We start from the raw sequence: 19,520 nt of genomic DNA on the forward strand, positions 1-19,520 counted from the left end.
TAGGGGCAGTGGCATCTCTAAACTAACCCCCCTATAGGGGCAGGGGAATCTCTAAAACAACCCCCTGTAGGGGCACCCCTTCCCTACCTACAGAGGCATCTGTAAAGCTGAATAAGACCAAGTTGCTCCGTCAGACGCTGCGTCCTGTGCGGGGGTCGCCGGGCTCTGTGTTTCGCAGTCACTATGGGAACAGCAGCGTCATGAACACAATGATAGAGAACACCTGACGCTGGGGGGCACAGAGCGCCCCCCGACCTCCTCCTTCTGCCCCATCAAATCAGTGACCTGCAAGAAGGAAAGACGCGGGTTATTATTATTAGTAGTATTTATTATTAAAGCGCCATTCATCCCATAGTGCTGTACATATGATAAGCGGTGCACATACATAATACAGACATGTGCACTAATCATAAACAAGACGAGTTACAGAAGGAGAGAGGGCCCTGCCCGCGAGGCTTACAATCTACATGGTATGGGAGAAGGACGCAGTAGGTGCGGGTGAGGCGGGTCATGGCGGTATAGAGGCAGCAGGGTCACTGGTTGGAGGCTCGTCTGAAGAGGTGGTTTTCAGGTTTCTTCCACTGTCGGTGAGAGTCTGATATGTTGGGGCAGCGAGTTCCAGAGTGTGGGGGATGCACGGGAGAAATCCTGGAGGCGATTGTGGGAAGAGGCGATAAGAGGAGAGAAGGAGGTCTTGTGAGGATCGAAGAGTGCGTGTGGGGGTGTATCGGGAGGTCGGGGATGTAGGGGAGTCTGTCAGCAGGAACCAGGCCTTGTAGCTCAGCTTCTTGTAATGAGACCGATCTGCAGCTTCATTCTGGAGAAATAGGACATTCAGTCCTTATGCAAATGAGCAGTTAGGTGTCCTGGGGGTGGAGCCGCTGTGTGCACAGAATGAAGCACCGGGCCGCCAGGTCACCTCTATATACTCACAGTCCGCCATCATGGTGACACCATTAACCCTTCCGTCAGACGCCGCTCCGCGCTGCAGGGTCCCACACAGAGTTACAAGGCGCCGGGGCTCAATGGCGCCACTGATCCTGATGGGTTAGACAGACAGAGGGGGCTCCTCACAACATGATCGCCAAAGGGTTACCATGACAGCAGGGGCCTAACAAAAGCCTGGTCTAATAGACTGCCTGGTTATCCCCATCAGGCACTGCAGGAGTTAATTACTGCTGCCCACCACCTCCATACAGGAAGCACTTACCTCTGGATCCACCAACCTCACACATCTCCCCGCAGCTCCACTTGTTTACCTTGTAAGGTGTAACTCCTCCCACACATGTGACTGATCACATGGTCACGACGTCGTCAAAGGTCACTTAGCTCCGCCAGTAGTAGAGCAGGAATCGGACTCCTTCCCTACATGTGACTGATCACATGGTCATGACGTCGTCAAAGGTCCTTTAGCCGACACGGATGTATTAGATAGAGTTCAGGAGAAGATCTCTCGGAGACAGATGCTCGGCCGCTTCCTCTCGCAGAGCCGCCGCCTGTCCACCATGAGGGTGCAGAGTCCGCAGTTCAAGGCTCTCTTCACCGACGGCCTCAAGACTCTGACAGGTGAGACCCTGCAGAGAGGTCACTGTGCACAGGGGGTGACTGGAGGTGACTGTATACAGGGGAGGAGGAGGATGGAGGTGACTGTATACAGGGGAGGAGGAGGAGGATGGAGGTGACTGTATACAGGGGAGGAGGAGGATGATGGAGGTGACTGTATACAGGGGAGGAGGAGGATGATGGAGGTGACTGTATACAGGGGAGGAGGAGGATGATGGAGGTGACTGTATACAGGGGAGGAGGATGGAGGTGACTGTATACAGGGGAGGAGGAGGATGGAGGTGACTGTATACAGGGGGGGAGGAGGATAGAGGTGACTGTATACAGGGGGGGGAGGATGATCGAGGTGACTGTATACAGGGGAGGAGGATGATGGAGGTGACTGTATACAGGGGAGGAGGATGATGGAGGTGACTGTATACAAGGGAGGAGGATGATGGAGGTGACTGTATACAAGGGAGGAGGATGATGGAGGTGACTGTATACAGGGGAGGAGGAGGATGGAGGTGACTGTATACAGGGGAGGAGGAGGATGGAGGTGACTGTATACAGGGGAGGAGGATGATGGAGGTGACTGTATACAGGGGAGGAGGATGATGGAGGTGACTGTATACAGGGGAGGAGGATGATGGAGGTGACTGTATACAGGGGAGGAGGATGATGGAGGTGACTGTATACAGGGGAGGAGGATGATGGAGGTGACTGTATACAGGGGAGGATGATGATGATGATGGAGGTGACTGTATACTGGGGAGGAGGATGATGATGGAGGTGACTGTATACTGGGGAGGAGGATGATGATGGAGGTGACTGTATACTGGGGAGGAGGATGATGATGGAGGTGACTGTATACTGGGGAGGAGGATGATGATGATTGAGGTGACTGTATACAAGGGAGGAGGAGGATGGAGGTGACTGTATACAGGGGAGGAGGATGGAGGTGACTGTATACAGGGGAGGAGGATGATGGAGGTGACTGTATACAGGGGAGGATGATGATGGAGGTGACTGTAGACGTGTGATGTAATTTTCAGTCATGTTGCTACAGATTTATTTGCGCGGGAGAATTATGAGTTGCGGATCGCAGGAGGCGCCGTCCGGGACCTTCTTGCGGGGAAGCAGCCGCACGACGTGGACTTTGCCACCACGGCCACCCCCGATAAGATGAAGGATCTCTTCCTGAAGGAGGGAATTCGGCTGATTAACAACAAAGGAGAAAAGCACGGCACCGTGACGGCGAGGGTGAGGAATCACCGGGCATTCCCGAGATGCCATGTTATAATTGTGCTGGGGGGGGGGGGCGTCACTGCACTCATGTCCTCGTCCCTGGAGGGGGGTAACGGTGCTCCACACGTGTGGTGACATTTACTCCAGGCCTGACCTTCGGGTTGGGGGATATTTAGCACCCACATTTTCGTAGCACCCACCCTCACCCTCATTACCTCCTCAGATTAATGACCAGAACTTTGAAGTCACGACACTGCGGGTCGACCTGCGGACGGACGGACGCCACGCGGAGGTGGAGTTTACAACCGACTGGGAGCAGGACGCAGAGAGGCGAGATCTCACCATCAACTCCATGTTTCTGGGTAAGAACGGGGCGTTTTCTTTCCTGTTTACTGATAATTAATGGTGTATGGAATTGATTAGTCATGTCTGCTCTCTGGATAGAGCTCTATATAGATGTCCATTTACAGCAGACATGGCAAATCAGTCCTTCAGTCCTCCTGCCTGCACTCAGCAGCTGTGGCCCCCAGGACAAGTGCGGCCGAGGCTCAGGTCTTGCTTGCGTTATAGATTTTTGTGTTTCCTAAGGATTTGACGGCACGCTGTACGATTATTTCAATGGTTACGAAGATTTGAAGAACCGGAACATCCGATTTGTGGGCGACCCAGCCAAACGGATCCAGGAGGACTATCTGCGAATTCTCCGCTACCTCAGGTGAATGGAAACTTCCCCGGCCAGACACGGTGGGGGTTGGAGCAGAAAGGAGCACAGTTGGATGGGCTCTCACCCTGGAGGACTTGTCACTTTGGAAATATTTCATACGTTCAGATCTTGTATTCTGCTCCTGTCACATCCAAAGCTGCGTACACAAGTCTTTTAGTTTCCTGATAGCTGTGAGGTGTCTTTTAGTTTCCTGATAGCTGTAGGACCTCACGTGCCCCTTCTCTTCACTGTGATTGTCGGAGAAGTAGCGTTAGCACCAGGCATTGTACAGCAGCTTCCTCTCTTGCAATGTAGCAGAGCTCAGTGCGGCACATTGTTGGGTCTTGGGTTAGGGTGGGGTCTGTCAGCATAGCCGATTTGAGAGTGCAGCTCTGGAGGAGAAGACATGATGTAACATACACCTATCCACTGATGTCTTACAGGTTTTATGGAAGGATATCCGAGAAACCCGGAGAGCACAGTCCGTCCACTCTGGACGCCATACGAGAACACGCTCCCGGACTGGGTGGCATCTCGGGGGAAAGAATCTGGGTGGAGCTTAAAAAGATCCTAGAAGGAAATCACGTCAATCACATGATCCAACTGATCTACCAGCTGGGAGTGGCTCCTCACATTGGTGGGTGATATCGGTCAGGAGAGGTCTCGTTTCTGTGGGTCGGTTCCGTTTTGATCCCAGTTTGCTTTTATCGCAGGACTGCCGGAGGGTGGAAATGTGGAGGAGTTCTCGCGCATCTGCTCCCAGGCCGGGCCCCTGGCTGCTAAACCCATGACCCTTCTGACTGCACTCTTCTGCCACCCGGATGGCATCCAAAAACTGGACCTGCGATTGAAGATCTCCAAGGAGGAGAAGGGGCTGGCACTATTCTTACTGAAGGAGCGTAGGACGCTGACGGCAGATCACAACGACCGCCAACCTCTGAAGCCGTTCCAGGATTTTGTGATTGATGTGAGCAGCGCCGGGTTAAAGGGGTCGTCCAGCCTTTACCAAGTGATTTCCTAGTCTCAGGATAGGCCATCACTAGTTGATCAGCGGGGGTGCGACTCCCTGCCTGCCACCGATCAGCTGTTGGGGTATAGCTCCGGTGCTGGAACTACACAGCGCCATATTGGAGACGCCTCCTTCTTGTATCGACGGTGCAGCAGGGGCTGTGTACTTTATGGGAGCTGCAATGAATGAGTCCAAAGACTAATGCAGTCTCCAGGACTTTATGGAGCATAGCCCCTGCACCAGGGAGATCTGTGTGCATACTGTATAGTGCTGCCGTCCTGCATTAGGCAAGCCTGTACTATAGGGCCAACACTCTGCAGACTCTGTCCCAGTCTACACAGCAAAGCTGAGCAGTACATTAGCCGACAGTGCACTCTAGTGGTGGGCGGGAGAACTGCGATGTCAGGCTTTAGTCACATGAAGAAAGAGTTGTACTGATATTCTCTCTTTTTGATCGTGATCATTGATTAAACCGGCGCCATTTATCTCTTCCCGTTTCTGTTTTCTTTCAGTCCCGAGAAACAGACGCCCAGAAGAAGGTGTGCGAGCTGCTGAAGTACCAGGGCGAAGAGCAGCTCCTAAGACAGATGGAAAAATGGACACTGCCCCGCTTCCCTGTCAGTGGACACGACTTGCGGCGTATGGGCGTGTCCTCGGGGAAGGAGATTGGGAGAATCCTGCAGGAACTGCGGGAGCGCTGGAAGGAAAGTGGCTACAAGGCCGACAAAGAGGAGCTGCTTAATGCTGTGTCCAGGAACGACTAACCCTGGGTCATACCATTCCTGGAGGTGGGGACGCTCGGAGGCAGATTCCCCCGTTAGAAATAATGGGATATTCTTCAGGAACCCTCGCGATTTCTGCTGATACAACATATAATGAGGGCAAATCAATGGAAAATGACAAGCTCTGCAACCTTTTAATAGACCTAGTGCTTTGATTCCACACCGTTTTCAAGAGTTCTGCTTGCTGTCATTGAATGGAACCTTGTTTACAGCCAATTTCTTATTGTTTTTTAAGATATATACGATGTCGTGACACATGAAAAAGCACCGCGCGTGAGAACACAAGACTCATAGCTAAGGATTTGTTACAATTGTATCCAGTCTAAACAATGCCAAACAAACTGCCTGGATACATTGTAACACATTATGAGGGGGGAGAATTGTATTGCTGATGTGTTTAGCTCACGGAGGATTGTCTAGACTGGATACAATTGTAACAAACCCTCAGCTGTGAAAGGTATTGGGTCAAAAATGTTTTTATTCACTGACAGCAAGTAGAAATCTTAAAAATCATGAGGAAATGAAACATAAAGATTATCAGAAAGTTGCAGAAGTTTTCATTATAGAAGGATTAAGACGTTTGACTCGTCCCGGACTCGGACTCCCTGCGTCCTGTGTGGACTCCTCTTCATGTTCATAGTAAAGTTATTTTTTTAAAGTTACTCCGCAGTCGATCGTCAATCTTCTTTCAGTGCGGACAAAACCAGCGCAAAAAAAAAGCTGTAAATAATAAAATCTGGGGATTCACACTCATGGTCAGGTAGGTGGCCATCAATATGAAAAGCTTTTATTTCTATTCTATGTAAATCTGTGGTTCTGTGCTGAGATTTATATCGGGTACAGCTCCGCGTTTATGATACAGAGCGCCAAATCCCCTGCGCAGATCTACTTCCAGCATAAAATGGTCTGCCTGCAGCCACCACTGGGGGGAGCTCTCTGAATGGAGCATGACCTAAAACTACAGACACAGGCAGCCTGGGAGGAGGACTGTCATGGTACAACTGCTGTCAGGCTGGTTGCTAGGGATACATTGTATCAGTCGGTGTTTCTAGTAACCATTCTGACTCAAGGTGGCTGCATCAGGTCCTCAACACCGGCATCAGGTTTTATTTTGGGGCGTGCCCCTGTAAGTCGGAGCGTCACCCCGATGTTTTACCACAAGGCGTCGTCTCATTTTAGATTCCGTTTATTTCTATGTTCTAGACATCGATAATGTTGCAGTGCAATATTCACGTCTCATTGAACAGAGAAAGACGAGGGACACAGGGAAGTTTTCTGGGGATTTCTGCGAGTCCCGGTCCAGATGAATGAAACAGAAAATTCTGCACCAAATCTGCCGCATGTGAACAGACCTTTAGTGTTGAATATGGCACAGACCGGGACCTGCTTTACTGGTAGAGCACTTCCATAAACTTGAATGACACTGCTAAATCACTAGGTTCAGCGGTGGCCAACCGGCGGCTCTCCAGCTGTGGCAAAACTACAACTCCCAGCATGCCCAGACTTACTACAGCAGGGCATGGTGGGAATTGTGGGTTTACAGCAGCCGGAGAGCACAGGTTGGCCATCCTTGCTCTAGTTATATTATCAATGTTCCTCCCATTACTCCTCTGGGCAGAGCACAGATTTCATATTCTATCCTATAGTGCTGCCCCTTGCTGAGTTTATGCGCAAGCTGCAAGGAGGAGCGGGGGAAGGGAACTGCTTGCAGTCTGCCAGACAAAAGTGGTTGTCAGTTCTGCCACTCCCTATGGACAGGAAACAGTAGTAGATTGCTAACGAGAAACGTATATTTTACTGTAATGTCAGTTTTATGTAAATACAGCTTAATCGTTGTAGAAAAGGCCTACAACCGTCTTATATATAGATTATAGTTCAGGATCTCTGATTGCTGTCAAGTGGAATGAAACATTTCTCTAAATCCAGTGCCTGAAAAACCCATCATGACCTGATCTTTTACACTGCTGAGGGTCTGTTACAGTTGTATCCAGTCTAGATAATCCTTTGGGAACTAACTACAGCATCACAAAATTCTCTCCAGTCCCGATAGTTTGTTACAATGTGTCAGGCTGTTTAGTTCACAGAGGATTGATGCTGTGATTAATGTCCACACTGTACAGATGTTCAGCCTCTGGATGTGACAGGTTTCCATTCACTGACAGCAGGTAGAGATCTGGTAAACAATTGGAAAGTAATGTAGATTAGAATATACCTTGATGATTAAGATTTATGTACAGAAGACTGACGATAACTACGGAGACGGGGGGGGGGGATTGCTGCGTTCCAGGGTCAGGTGCTCAGGACGGCCATATAACGCTGCGTCTGACATCACACCGGTCATTATCACAATATAATCAGCATCTCTGAGCGGAGCGGGTGAGAAGTGCACGGTGCAGACAGAAGTGGATGTGCTCAGGAGCAGACCCGGGGCCGGGCCCTCCGCTCCATCCTCCTCTCACCCCACAGATAAGGGTGTCACATGCAGGTGGGCCGCACCACCCCCACTCTTCATATATCTGGGGGCTAGAGACGAAGCATAGCGATGATGTGCGCCATTCACAGGCAGAGAATCGGGGACTGGTCCAGGCTCGCCTCCTCCTCTTCTGGCACTGGGATTCGAGGCTGCAGGGCTGAACGGGTCAGGCCCCAAAATCTCTGAGGTGACAAATCCTTCCGTACAGAGGTGAACTTCCACCCCATGTGGCTGCCACATACTCTGCACTGAGCGATTGTCCAAGCGTATCTGCGTGGAGAGATAAGATGGGGGGAGGAGGTAAATGGAAGTAGGTTTTGGCTCCTGAAGCCTCATTCACATGTCAGTGTTTGGTCAGTAATTTTCATCAGTGATTGTGAGCCAAAACCAGCATTGGGGCCTCCACAGAGATCAGGTATAAGGGGAAGATCGGCTCCTGTTCTGTCTTTAGAGCCGCACCTGGTTTTGGCTCAAAATCACTGACCAAACACTGACATGTGAATAAGGAATAAGTTTCTATGACTGACTCTTAATCCAGAATACTTGATAATGCAGAACCTAGCCACATCATTGCAGATTCAGGGCTCATGCACACAACCATATGTATTTTGCGGAACGGAACAGCTGGCCCCTAATAGAACCTAGAATGTGTCGGCAGATAAGAACCATTTGGCCCATCTAGTCTGCCCAATATACTGAATACTATGGATAGCCCCCGGCCCTTATCTTATATGAAGGATGGCCTTATGCCTATCCCATGCAGGCTTAAACTCCTCCACTGTATTTGCAGCTACCACTTCTGCAGGAAGGCTATTCCATGCATCCACTACTCTCTCAGTAAAGTAACACTTCCTTATATTACTGTTAAACCTTTGCCCCTCTAATCTAACACTGTCGTCTTGTAGCAGTTTTTCTTCTTGTAAATATTCTCTCCTCTTTTACCTTGTGGATTCCCTTTATGTATTTAGCAGTTTCTCTCATCTCCCCTCTGTCTTGTCTTTCTTCCAAGCTATACATGTTAAGGTCCTTTAACCTTTCCTGGTAAGTTTTATCCTGCAATCCATGGACCAGTTTAGTAGCTCTTCTCTGAACTCTCTCCAAAGTATCTATATCCTTCTGGAGATATGGCCTCCAGTACTGCGCACAATACTCCAGATGAGGTCTCACTAGTGCTCTGTAGAGCGGCAGCGCCATTTGGAGCAAGCAATTTTTTATTTTATTTTTTTAAATGTCTAATCGGAGGCTTGGGGAGGCTGATGGGGCTGATGAAGGTTGGGGGGGGTCAGATGAAAAATGTTTTTCTTATTTTCCTCTTCTAAATCCTAGGTGCGTCTTATAGTCTGAAAAAAAAGGTATATGTCACTGCAGGCCTCCCCCTCTTGCAGAGACAAGCAGATGTCTATCAGACCTTATATAAAAAGGAGCTGTGCGCTGCCTGCAGTTGTCACTATGGGGGCAGATTGTGAGGAAACCAATATATAGATAGAGACTCCCTTTTGTGCATTGTGTAAATTATTCTCCATTGCCAAGGACAGGACTATGCATTAGGACTGCCTGTGTACAGTGGCTGCTTCCTCCATCCAGCCGGCGCCTGCACAGAGGCACGCCCTTATGTGCAGGCACTGGCAGGATCCAGGGAGCAACATCCGCAGTCTTTTTTGATGTGAGCACGGCCTCCATAAGATCAAATCCTGCATGAACTTCCTGTTTGATTATATATATATATATATATACACACACACGCAGGAAGTCACCAGGCATCGAGTTATTATCACCGGCTTTAATGTTATGGCTGATCCGTGTATTTTGCAGCTCAATGCTTCAGATCAGGCTGTGGTTCTGAATTATGCAAAGTGCGATCAATATCTCTACTTCCTTCTGCTTTATATTTGCTCCCATATATAACCCCCCCACCATCACCACTTCTGTTTTTCGTGATCGCTCTTATAATTAACCCTCAGTCCTCATACTGAGCATCAAAAAAAAAAAAAAAAAGGGAAATGACTTTCTAATAAACATTGTTGCAATTTCTCAGTTTTTAAGACCTCTGCTTGCAGTCAGTGAATTCTAATTCACATTAAGAGACTCACACAGATGAGGGCTTCTTACAGTTGTATCCAGTCTAGACAATCCTCTGTAAGATAAAACAGCCTGGACTCCAGACTGATACATTGCGACAAACTACCAGGACAGGAGTGGGATGTTTAATCTCACAGAGGATTGAGTGGACTGGATACATTTGTAGAATTCGCTTTTCCCTTGTTCATCCACCAGGTGGCACCACCTCCTCATTTCTCTATATCTACCAACTAAGGCTTCATGCACAGGAACTTATGGACATAAAGCTCAGGGAGCCATTGATTTCTATGGGTCAGTGAAAAATATGGAAAGCACATAGATGTCTTCCGTGTGCTGTCCACATCTGTGTATCTGTTCTGCAAATTATAAAACATGTTCTATTCTTGACAGTTTTGAGGACAAGAATAGCCATGAACGCGGTCGATATACATATTTTGCAGACCCCAAAACAGATAAGGTCATGTGCATGATGCCTAACATCGTGCAGCCAGCTGCGGCTCTCCATCTATTAGGGCATGCTGGTAGTTTTGCAATAGTCGGTGAACCACAAGTTAGATCACAGGCCTGGGACATCTGCATTTGATTTTACCATGTCCCTGGCACCAGGACCCTATGCTAAAACCTTGGTGACATCACCAAGGACAATCACCAGCACAGGCCGTGTCACATACTTTGTAAGGTTTCTCTAACGAGGAGCTCACCTCCCCCTTAAAGAACACATTCAGGGCAGCCCTTGTAGGTGTATATCTGTGGGGCACTTATTAATATGACCCCCTTAATGATTTAATGACATTGTGCTGACCACATTGGAAGGGGGGGGGGGGGGGGGGGTCTCCCAGCACTAAGACATTCCTCCATCTGAATATCTGAGGAAGTTCTGCAAACTAAGACCTCAAAGGATCTGCCCCAAGCCCCGTGTATTTCCTTCTGGTCACTGGGTTGCCCTCTCCTGTATAAGTGAATGTTCCATTGCACTCACCCTGGGAACCAGCTGTTCTCTATGGACGCACGGCCCACCAGGCTCAGGTTTAAGGCTTTGTAGACGGTCAGGGTCTCGTGTACATAGCCGTGAGGATTCACATAGGCAGCCATGGGGCCACAGAGAGAGAGACTGCAAGAGAGTGACAGATGTCAATGCAGACGATATAGATATGCACCTAGGCATGTGTTCTTACCTCCACCCCCACATATCAGACATCCTCCCTCACCTGAAGATCTCATTCTTGGTTGTGATCTCAGTGTCGTGACAGTGTTTACAGCAGAGAGACGTGCACTAAAACGAGAGGGGGGGGGGGGGGGGTCACAGCTCGTACATGATGGGGGGAGCATTATGAGGCGGGGGCTTTTGTGCATTAGAGGGACCTCACTTTGCTCATGATGTCCAGCTCACAGCGCAGCCTCTGGATGGCGTTTCCAATCTTCAGTAGCTGGATGCGCAGCGTGTCATCGATGGGCAGGCAGGCCGCCACTCGATATGAGAAATCTGATCAAAGGAGGGACACAGAAAGTAATCAGCTGCTGAGAAATGAAAGGCAATAGCAGAGGTCAGATGAGGGCAGGGAAACCATCGCTATATAAAGGGGTTGTGCAGTGTCAGGACGCTGACGACCCCTCCTCGGGATAGGTCCGACGCCCAGCACCCCCAATGATCAGCTATGCGCCCCCTTCAGTCTGCACTGGCATGCTGTCTAGATTGTAGCAGTAGTGCAGTGTACCTCCGCCCCATTCATGAGCGCCACAACCTCGAGGTGTCGGGTGTCAGACCCCCACCGATCCGATATTGATGACTTATCAAGACACTGCACAACCCCTTTAAAGTCTTAGACTCCAGTCACATCCAGAGCTGCATTCACAATTCTGCTGGTTCTCTGTCAGTGCTCAGGCTGCTTCCACCCTCTCACCAGTGGTGTTCACACAGCAGTTTAATGTCAATGCATTTAACAACAATCCAAAATTTCCAATATTGCAATGCACCATAAGCAGCGGCCTGTTGTTAAAGGGGTCGTCCGGACTCATCATTACATTAAAACGTTGCAGAACTTTTTTCAGACATAAAACCTCTGAAGGTAAGCGACTCCCACTCTGTCTCACCTATAGGATTAGCCGGCAGAGAGTCGTCGCGGAGATTTTCATCCCACTCGTGCAGCTGTCGCTTCACCCGCTCCATGAGAAAATCCTGATAACAGATGCAGATCGCCATATGTTGTAGAATTACAAATCCTCACAGATACATTACAGGAGAAACTAATCATAAGACCCCAATACTCCCCAACTCCTCCCCCGACACCAAGAAAACAACCAAGGAGCTGACGATCAGTCTGTAGTACTCACAGCGTCATACAAAGCATAGAGCCACGACGGCCACGACGTCAAATTGGCACCAAAAAACTTTCTCTGTGGGGCGATAAGTATAGGAAAACATTAATATGGAAGAAAGTGATACGTAAATATGGTGGTGAACCCCACAAGGGCCCTGCACCAGAATGTTAGGCTCTGGAAAAAGGCTCCCTATAAATCTAAAATGAAAAATAAAGCAACTTTACAAGTGCACTTGGTTTAAAACGTCCTACCGTTTTGCTTCCCCAGCTCCTATGCAGATCTATGCATCTCCATGGTAACAGACGACAAACTGTGTAGTCTGATCCCGTCAGTATGGCCCTTACTGCTGACTGACCTACCAAACGTAAGCTGGCATAAGGCAGGGAATTAATAGAAGAAAGGACGAGGCTGCGGGATTACAGTAGACAGAATCTGTGTGCTGCTGGTTACCACGGAGACACAAAAATCTGCACAGGAGCTGCAGGAGCAAAACGGTTGGAAATTTTTATTCAAAAGTTATTATAATAATAATAATAATATAAAGCTGCTTTATTTTGCACTTATTTGGACAAATAATAAATCTGTTAGCGAAGGTAGACAAGGTTTGATTGACAGGCGTCTTCACATGCAAATGGAAAGAGACGTCAATCAAGCCAAATTAGGTGGGGGGAAGTCGGGGGGTCCGCCCAGCGGACACTTCTCCCTCATTTCCATAACTAGGTTTTCTCTGACCCATCGCAGTATTGCTGATAACATGCATGTCTGCCATGACGGATCCTGGGGGGGATTTCATGCTGTATGAAACTGACGACAGGTTCCCTTTAAGAGCCACATAATGCCAGTCCTCACCCTGCGGTACTTGTGCAGCCACTGGCAGGTGCTCTGTGGGTTCCGGCTGCTGAGCGCTTTATTGCACGGGGGAACTTGATGGCGGCTCTGAGAATCCAGCTGGATGGCCGTCATCGGACATGGCAAGACCCTCTCCGGTAGGATCTGTACCCGGGCAAGCAGGATCCTAGCAAAGGAGAGAGGTTGTTAACATCCCTAAGCTGTACTGCAGAGGGCGCTGCTTCAGATTCCGTGGCCCAGAACTGTCCCATAACAACCAGTTATGTCCAGGATGGGGAATAAGTGTCTAATGGGCAAGGGTCTGACTGCTGGGGTCCCCGTAGGTTACGAGAAACCGCGTTCCCCTGTTTGAATAGAGCGGTGATCATGCATGTAGGTCAGCTCTTCCATTAAAAAGGAGAAACACTGGCCCCTCTTCTTGTGATTATTGGGGGGCCCAGCAGTGAGACCCCTGTGGATAGGAGATAGTTTGTTGTTATGGGGACAGCCCCTTTAAAGGGGTATTTCCACATCTACAGCATATCCACAGAATATGTCGCTATGTGGGTCCCACCTCTGGGATCCGCACCTAACTCCACAACGGGGGTCCCTCGACCCCCCTCCCACCTAGGGATGCAGCTGCTGTGAATGGAGAGGTGGCCACTCAGGGTATGGAAGTTTCTGAAAACAGCCGTACAGAGGACTATCCCTTTAAGGGGCTGTACAGTCCAACCTGCCGACTGTATCAGGGAAAGATCTTCAACACATTCTGTTCATTCAAGGGCTGCAATACCCATCCTGGCAGCTGAGGGTTTGGCACATTGCATTTGTCTACAATGCTCCATGCCCTCACCTGTGTGAGCAGAACTAGACCAGGACAGATTTTTAGTGTCTGAATGTAAATGTCCAAGTTGAACAAAACGAGCTGCAGTGTAAAGCACAGAGGAGGGACAGATCCATTCAGACTTCAGAGTTTGAATAGCAGCAGTAAGTATTGGGTAACCATCACACTGTCCTAGAGTCCTGGCTGGCAAATCTCCCCAGTTCTGCAGTAATATGGGAGCGGGGGAGGTGTCACCGACAGCTCCTCCCCCCCCCCAGCAGGGATTACTCAGCACTGGGCACTCAGGATATTTTCTAGTTCATTTCCATTTCAGTATGATCTCGCCAATTCCTCCTCTCGAGATCCACCTCTCACCCATCTGCCTGGCTTCTCATTTCCAGCACTTGGAATCGCTGCCGTCCGATGGCTTTAACTTTCACCGTCTCAATGCCGTACTCCTGCTCTTCGCGATAGGCGTAGATTTCCGCAGTCGTCCCGAAGCGAGCGTCTCTCTGAAGACCCTCACTGTGACACAAACGTAAGAAGGGTGAATGCGCTTCACTATGGAATATTCCTGCAATCCGGCATCCATATAATCGGATTAAGGGTTATACATTACAAACCAATAGGCCAGCACAGCAAACGTCCTGTCCTTCTGGATGAGGCCTCGCACCATGCTGACCTCTTGTGGTCTGGAGAGGTGTAGCGGCAGGGTCTGGCCGGGAATCAGCATCACCTGTATGTGCGGTAACACCGGGATCAGCTGACAGCTGTCGTCGTCGTGCACCGTCCTCCCGTGAAACTCCTCCATGTCGACGCCCAGATACTGCGAAGCGATAAAAGCCACAGAATCACACAGAGAAGCAGAAGGAGGGAGGCTATCTGGACGCCCGCCATGTTACGGACATCATTACTTGTGGCTGCTGGTTCGATTTTCCCCAATGAAAAGAGCGGGGGTATAATGAAACATCCTGCAAATGTCTAAGGCCCCTTTCACACAAGCGAGTTTTCCGCGCGGATGCGATGCGGGAGGTGAACGCATTGCATCCGCACGGAATCCTGACCCATTCATTTCTATGGGGCTGTTCACATGAGCGGTGATTTTCACGCATCACTTGTGCGTTGCGTGAAAATCGCAGCATGCTCCTCTTTGTGCGTTTTTCACGTAACGCAAGCCCCATAGAAATGAATGGGGTTGCGTGAAAATCGCAAGCAAGTGCGGATGCGGTGCGATTTTCACGCACGGTTGCTAGGAGACGATCGGGATGGAGACCCGATCATTATTATTTTCCCTTATAACATGGTTATAAGGGAAAATAATAGCATTCTGAATACAGAATGCATAGTACAATAGGGCTGGAGGGGTTAAAAAAAAAATAAAAAATTTAACTCACCTTAGTCCAATTGATCGCGGCCCTGCATCTCCTTCTGTCCCCTTTACTGAATAGGACCTGTGGTGAGCATTAATTATAGGTCAAGGACCTTTGATGACGTCACTTCGGTCATCACATGGTACGTCACATGATCTTTTACCATGGTGATTCACCATGGTAAAAGATCATGTGACGTACCATGTGATGACCGGAATGACGTCATCAAAGGTCCTTTACCTATAATTAATGCTCACCACAGGTCCTATTCAGTAAAGGGGACAGAAGGAGATGCCGGGCCGCGATCAATTGGACTAAGGTGAGTTAAATTATTATTATTATTTTTTAACCCCTCCAGCGCTATTTTACTATGCATTCTGTATTCAGAATGCTATTATTTTCCCTTATAACCATGTTATAAGGGAAAATAATACAATCTACAGAACACCGATCCCAAGCCCGAACTTCTGTGAAGAAGTTCGGGTTTGGGTACCAAACATGTGCGATTTTTCTCACGCGAGTGCAAAACGCATTACAATGTTTTGCACTCGCCTGTGTGAAAAGGGCCTAACTGACTATTTTTCTGTTGCTGTCAGTGAATGAAACATTGGGGGGGGTTATGATGGATTTTACACCAGTTTTGTGGCACAGAGAAGTCACACATTTTTATGATACCCTTTAGCGCAAAAATTTCCAACTATTTTTTTACTTACCCCCCCCGCTGGCCAATTTTCTACAAAGTGGGCTGGAGGGCGGGACTGCTGCTCCATTAATTTCTATAGGACTGGTGGAGATAGCAGGTACAAGCAGCAGTCCCACAGAGATGAATGGAGAGGCTGTGAGCATGCCCGACCGCTGGGACCCCCCACTGATCTAATAGTTAGGGTAAGGGTCCATTCACACGTCCGTTGTTTCTTTCCTGATCTGTTCCGTTTTTTGCTGAACAGATCTGGACCCATTCATTTTCAATGGGTCCTGGAAAAAAACGGACAGCTCAATGTCTGATCTTTTTCAGGACCCATTGAAAATGAATGGGTACAGAACTGGTCCAGATCTGTTCAGCAAAAAACGGAACAGATCAGGAAAGAAACAACGGACGTGTGAATGGACCCTTAGGGTAACCTGTTACAACCAGCAAATAATGGCAATAAGAAGAGAGAGAGGCGCTCATAGGGTAGTACGTCAAGTGAACAGGAAAGCCACAATTGGTAAAAAAAAAATGGTTTGCTCACCTTTGAGGGTTGCACCAAATTGGGTGCAACCACAATGAGGGCAAATTAGAAGTAGTAAACGGTTGGTGCAGCCTGAACTTGTCCAATCGCCTGATCGAGTAAACAGTAGAAGCGAGAAGACGCCGGACCGGGGTCTTCTCACTTCTACTGTTACAACCAGAACAGCCCTTTAGAAAAACATGGCTGCTTTCTTCCAAACATAGCACCACACCTGTCCTCCGTCCAGTTTTACTCCCATCAATGGAGCTGAGCTGCAGTACCGAGCTGCAGACAGGTGTGGCGCTGTATCTAGAAGAATGAGGCCATGTCTTTCCAAACCCTTTACGCTTTATGGACCTAAAACCCTTCTAAGTTAACCCTGTATTACGCACTACATGAGACGTCGGTAAGCTGGTATCAAAGTTGATGATGTTGGGGGCTTCCTGGTCTCCTCCATCAGGATCTTCCATCTCCATGTCATCATCTTCCTCGCTCTCTGTCAGGACAAGAAACGTGTTAAACATGACGCCAATATGCTTGCTTTTAAAGAGTATGAAACGTGGACGGGACCTGGAGATTCGTGGAGTCACTGGCGCCCATTAAACAAACCCTTGACAACCATTACCATACACAAAGTCGTTTCTTTAGGCCTCTTTCACACGGGCGAGTTTTCCGCGCGGGTGCAATGTGTGATGTGAACGCATTGCACCCGCACTGAATCCGGACTCATTCATTTCTATGGGGCTGTGCACACGAGCGGTGATTTTCACGCATCACTTGTGCGTTGCATGAAAATCGCAGCATGCTCTATATTGTGCGTTTATCACGCAACGCAGGCCCCATAGAAGTGAATTGGGCTGCGTGAAAATTGCAAGCATCCGCAAGCAAGTGCGGGTGTGGTGCGATTTTCACGCATGGTTGCTAGGAGACGATCGACATGGGGACCCGATCATTATTATTTTCCCTTATAACATGGTTATACGGGAAAATAATAGCATTCTGAATACAGAATGCTTAGTACAATAGCGCTGGAGGGGTTAAAAAAAGAAATTAAAAAATAATTTAACTTACCTTAATCCACTTGTTCGCGCAGCCGACATCTCTTCTGTCTTCATCTTTGAGGAAAAGGACCTGTGGTGACGTCACTGTGCTCGCACATGGTCCGTCACATGACCCATCACCATGGTGATGGACCATGTGATGAGCTCAGTGATGTCATCAAAGGTCCTGAAGAAAGAAGAGATGCCGGCTGCGCAAACAAGTGGATTAAGGCGAGTTAAATTATTTTTTGATTTTTTTAACCCCTCCAGACCTATTTTACTTTGCATTGTGTATTCAGAATGCTATTATTTTCCCTTATAACCATGTTATAAGGGAAAATAATACAATCTACACAACACCGATCCCAAGCCCGAACTTCTGTGAAGAAGTTCGAATTTGGGTACCAAACATGCAGATTTTTCTCACGCGCGTGCAAAACGCATTAAAATGTTTTGCACTCGCACTAAAAAAAATCACGCATTTTCCCGTGACGCACCCGCATCTTATCCGGCCCAAAACCATGACGCCCGTGTGAAAGAGGCCTTAAAGATTTCACACAGCAGACACCTGGGCCAGAAATCTGTGATCGGCGATGACGGCAATCGCAGATATTTAACTCCACAGATGTGACCGCGGCATCTGAGCGCAGAAAGCCTGTGAGTGCTGTGCTCCCCCCGCAGCGGGGAGAGGTGGAGCCGTTCAGTCCCTGCGCAGCCTCGGCCCCGGATCTGAGGCTGCCGCAGCCACGTTCCTGTGGCAGTCCACTGTAGGAACATAGAGAATTTCTTAAAAGCTTCAGTGCTAGCGCATTAGATTTTATGAAGGGTCACAATATGGCAATGAAAAGAAGAAAAAAAAAACTTCCCAAGTTTTTTTTCCAGTATTAAAAACGATATAAATGTGGTATCAATGTGATCATAATGAACCGAAAGGCACATAAAACTGACAGAATTGCATATTTTTTTCCCAATTTAATCCCATTTGGATTTTTTTTTCCGGCTTCTTACGAGATCATGTGCAAAAGTAAATGGTGGCCATTAGAAAGTACAACTTGTCCAGCAAAAAACAAGCCCCCATACAGCTACGTGAACGGAAAAATAAAAACGTCATGAAGGCGAGAAGGCAGGGAGTAAAAAACGGAAAAGCAAAAACTGAAAATCCTCCGGGTCTGAAAGAGTTAAAAAATGACCAGATCCAGGAACCAGCCCAGGACTGACCTGCGCCAAAGACTTCTTAGAGTCAGACGCCCATTTTATGAGCATCACAGGAACATTACCCTGGAGTAATCCAACTACCACCCTCATCATTGTCACACAGTGAGCTAATATCCGTTCGGTTCAATGGCGGCTGCTTTTTGTTTTTCTGTACTAATTTGCCCCCTGGCTGATGACTGGATCGGCATGTCCGTTACACCAGCCCTGCAGGGTTAGTAGACAATCCCTCTAAATGTAAGGACATGAGGTGCATGATGGGAAAGACCTCACTCAGTCCCTCTAGAGGCTAAACGGAGAAACAGCCAATCAGATTCCAGGTAACATTTAACTTGAGAAGGTTTCAAAATGAAAGCAGCCGTTTGATTGGCTACTAGGACTGCGCCACCTATAGTCTGGGTACACGACTACCTGGGGAAGGACATGGCTTCGGACAGGCCGGTATACATGACGGGACAGCAGCGCGCCCTCCCCGGCCGGACTATACATTACCGGGGATGAGCTGCAGCTGGTTGCCCATGTTGTTTACACCGGGATCGTCCTCCCCTTCCTCATCCGCCATTCCTGTTTACCAGCGGTGCATGCTGGGAGCCAGCGACACATCACGTGACATGAACGACCACACCCCCTTGTCTCCTTAACACACCCCCAACCGAGCTGATTGACGGCCCCGTTGCCTTGGCAACGGCCAACGCGGCGAACAAGGATTCCAACAAAAGGTGACTCGGTGGACTACAACTCCCATCATTCTCTGATGATGATAATAATGTAACATCTAAACCACGTGCAACCAGCTGCTTATAAAAAGGAGAAAGATGAAAAAAGGGAAAATCAGGATAACCATCACGTATAAGAGAGCCGTATACAGTGCCCCTATAATA

General features: G+C 48.6%; 2 protein-coding genes across 5 annotated transcripts; one reads left to right on the forward strand and one right to left on the reverse strand.

Moving 5' to 3' along the window:
• The first annotated feature begins 1,399 nt into the window (after nucleotides 1–1,399).
• Nucleotides 1,400–5,750, forward strand: TRNT1 (tRNA nucleotidyl transferase 1). Its single transcript, XM_040406703.1, has 7 exons — nucleotides 1,400–1,566; nucleotides 2,612–2,805; nucleotides 3,014–3,152; nucleotides 3,379–3,505; nucleotides 3,937–4,130; nucleotides 4,207–4,460; nucleotides 5,015–5,750. The coding sequence occupies exons 1-7, from the start codon at nucleotides 1,464–1,466 to the stop codon at nucleotides 5,264–5,266; spliced, it is 1,263 nt and encodes a 420-aa protein (XP_040262637.1). The 5' UTR covers nucleotides 1,400–1,463; the 3' UTR covers nucleotides 5,267–5,750.
• A 704-nt stretch (nucleotides 5,751–6,454) lies between these two features.
• On the reverse strand, nucleotides 6,455–19,256 carry CRBN (cereblon). 4 transcript variants are annotated; one of them, XM_040406701.1, is made up of 12 exons: nucleotides 18,744–19,034; nucleotides 18,705–18,713; nucleotides 16,780–16,883; nucleotides 14,430–14,632; nucleotides 14,182–14,331; nucleotides 13,005–13,170; nucleotides 12,168–12,230; nucleotides 11,928–12,012; nucleotides 11,204–11,319; nucleotides 11,045–11,109; nucleotides 10,816–10,947; nucleotides 7,841–8,027 (listed from the first exon to the last, which is right to left on the reverse strand). In XM_040406701.1, the coding sequence occupies exons 3-12, from the start codon at nucleotides 16,861–16,863 to the stop codon at nucleotides 7,841–7,843; spliced, it is 1,251 nt and encodes a 416-aa protein (XP_040262635.1). In that variant the 5' UTR covers nucleotides 16,864–16,883; nucleotides 18,705–18,713; nucleotides 18,744–19,034. The 4 variants fall into 4 exon arrangements, with proteins under 4 accessions (XP_040262633.1, XP_040262636.1, XP_040262635.1 ...); XM_040406699.1 differs by lacking the exons at nucleotides 18,705–18,713; nucleotides 18,744–19,034 and adding an exon at nucleotides 19,132–19,256 and having other exon boundaries at nucleotides 6,455–8,027; XM_040406700.1 differs by lacking the exons at nucleotides 18,705–18,713; nucleotides 18,744–19,034 and adding an exon at nucleotides 19,051–19,188.
• Nucleotides 19,257–19,520: the final 264 nt, after the last annotated feature.

The sequence above is a fragment of the Bufo bufo genome, chromosome 9 (genome assembly GCF_905171765.1).
Source record: "Bufo bufo chromosome 9, aBufBuf1.1, whole genome shotgun sequence".
Taxonomy (NCBI): domain Eukaryota; kingdom Metazoa; phylum Chordata; class Amphibia; order Anura; family Bufonidae; genus Bufo; species Bufo bufo.

Excerpts from the sequence above, each read along its gene's own strand:
- TRNT1 (XM_040406703.1), top strand. The coding sequence starts at position 1,464 with ATGCTCGGCCGCTTCCTCTCGCAGAGCCGCCGCCTGTCCACCATGAGG. Across the intron at positions 2,806-3,013 it reads ACGGCACCGTGACGGCGAGG|ATTAATGACCAGAACTTTGA; the intron begins GTGAGGAATCAC and ends TTACCTCCTCAG. Across the intron at positions 3,506-3,936 it reads CGAATTCTCCGCTACCTCAG|GTTTTATGGAAGGATATCCG; the intron begins GTGAATGGAAAC and ends GATGTCTTACAG.
- CRBN (XM_040406699.1), bottom strand. The coding sequence starts at position 19,201 with ATGGCGGATGAGGAAGGGGAGGACGATCCCGGTGTAAACAACATGGGC. Across the intron at positions 13,171-14,181 it reads ATGAGAAGCCAGGCAGATGG|GATCCTGCTTGCCCGGGTAC; the intron begins GTGAGAGGTGGA and ends CTCCTTTGCTAG. Across the intron at positions 10,948-11,044 it reads ACCAAGAATGAGATCTTCAG|TCTCTCTCTCTGTGGCCCCA; the intron begins GTGAGGGAGGAT and ends ACTCTCTTGCAG.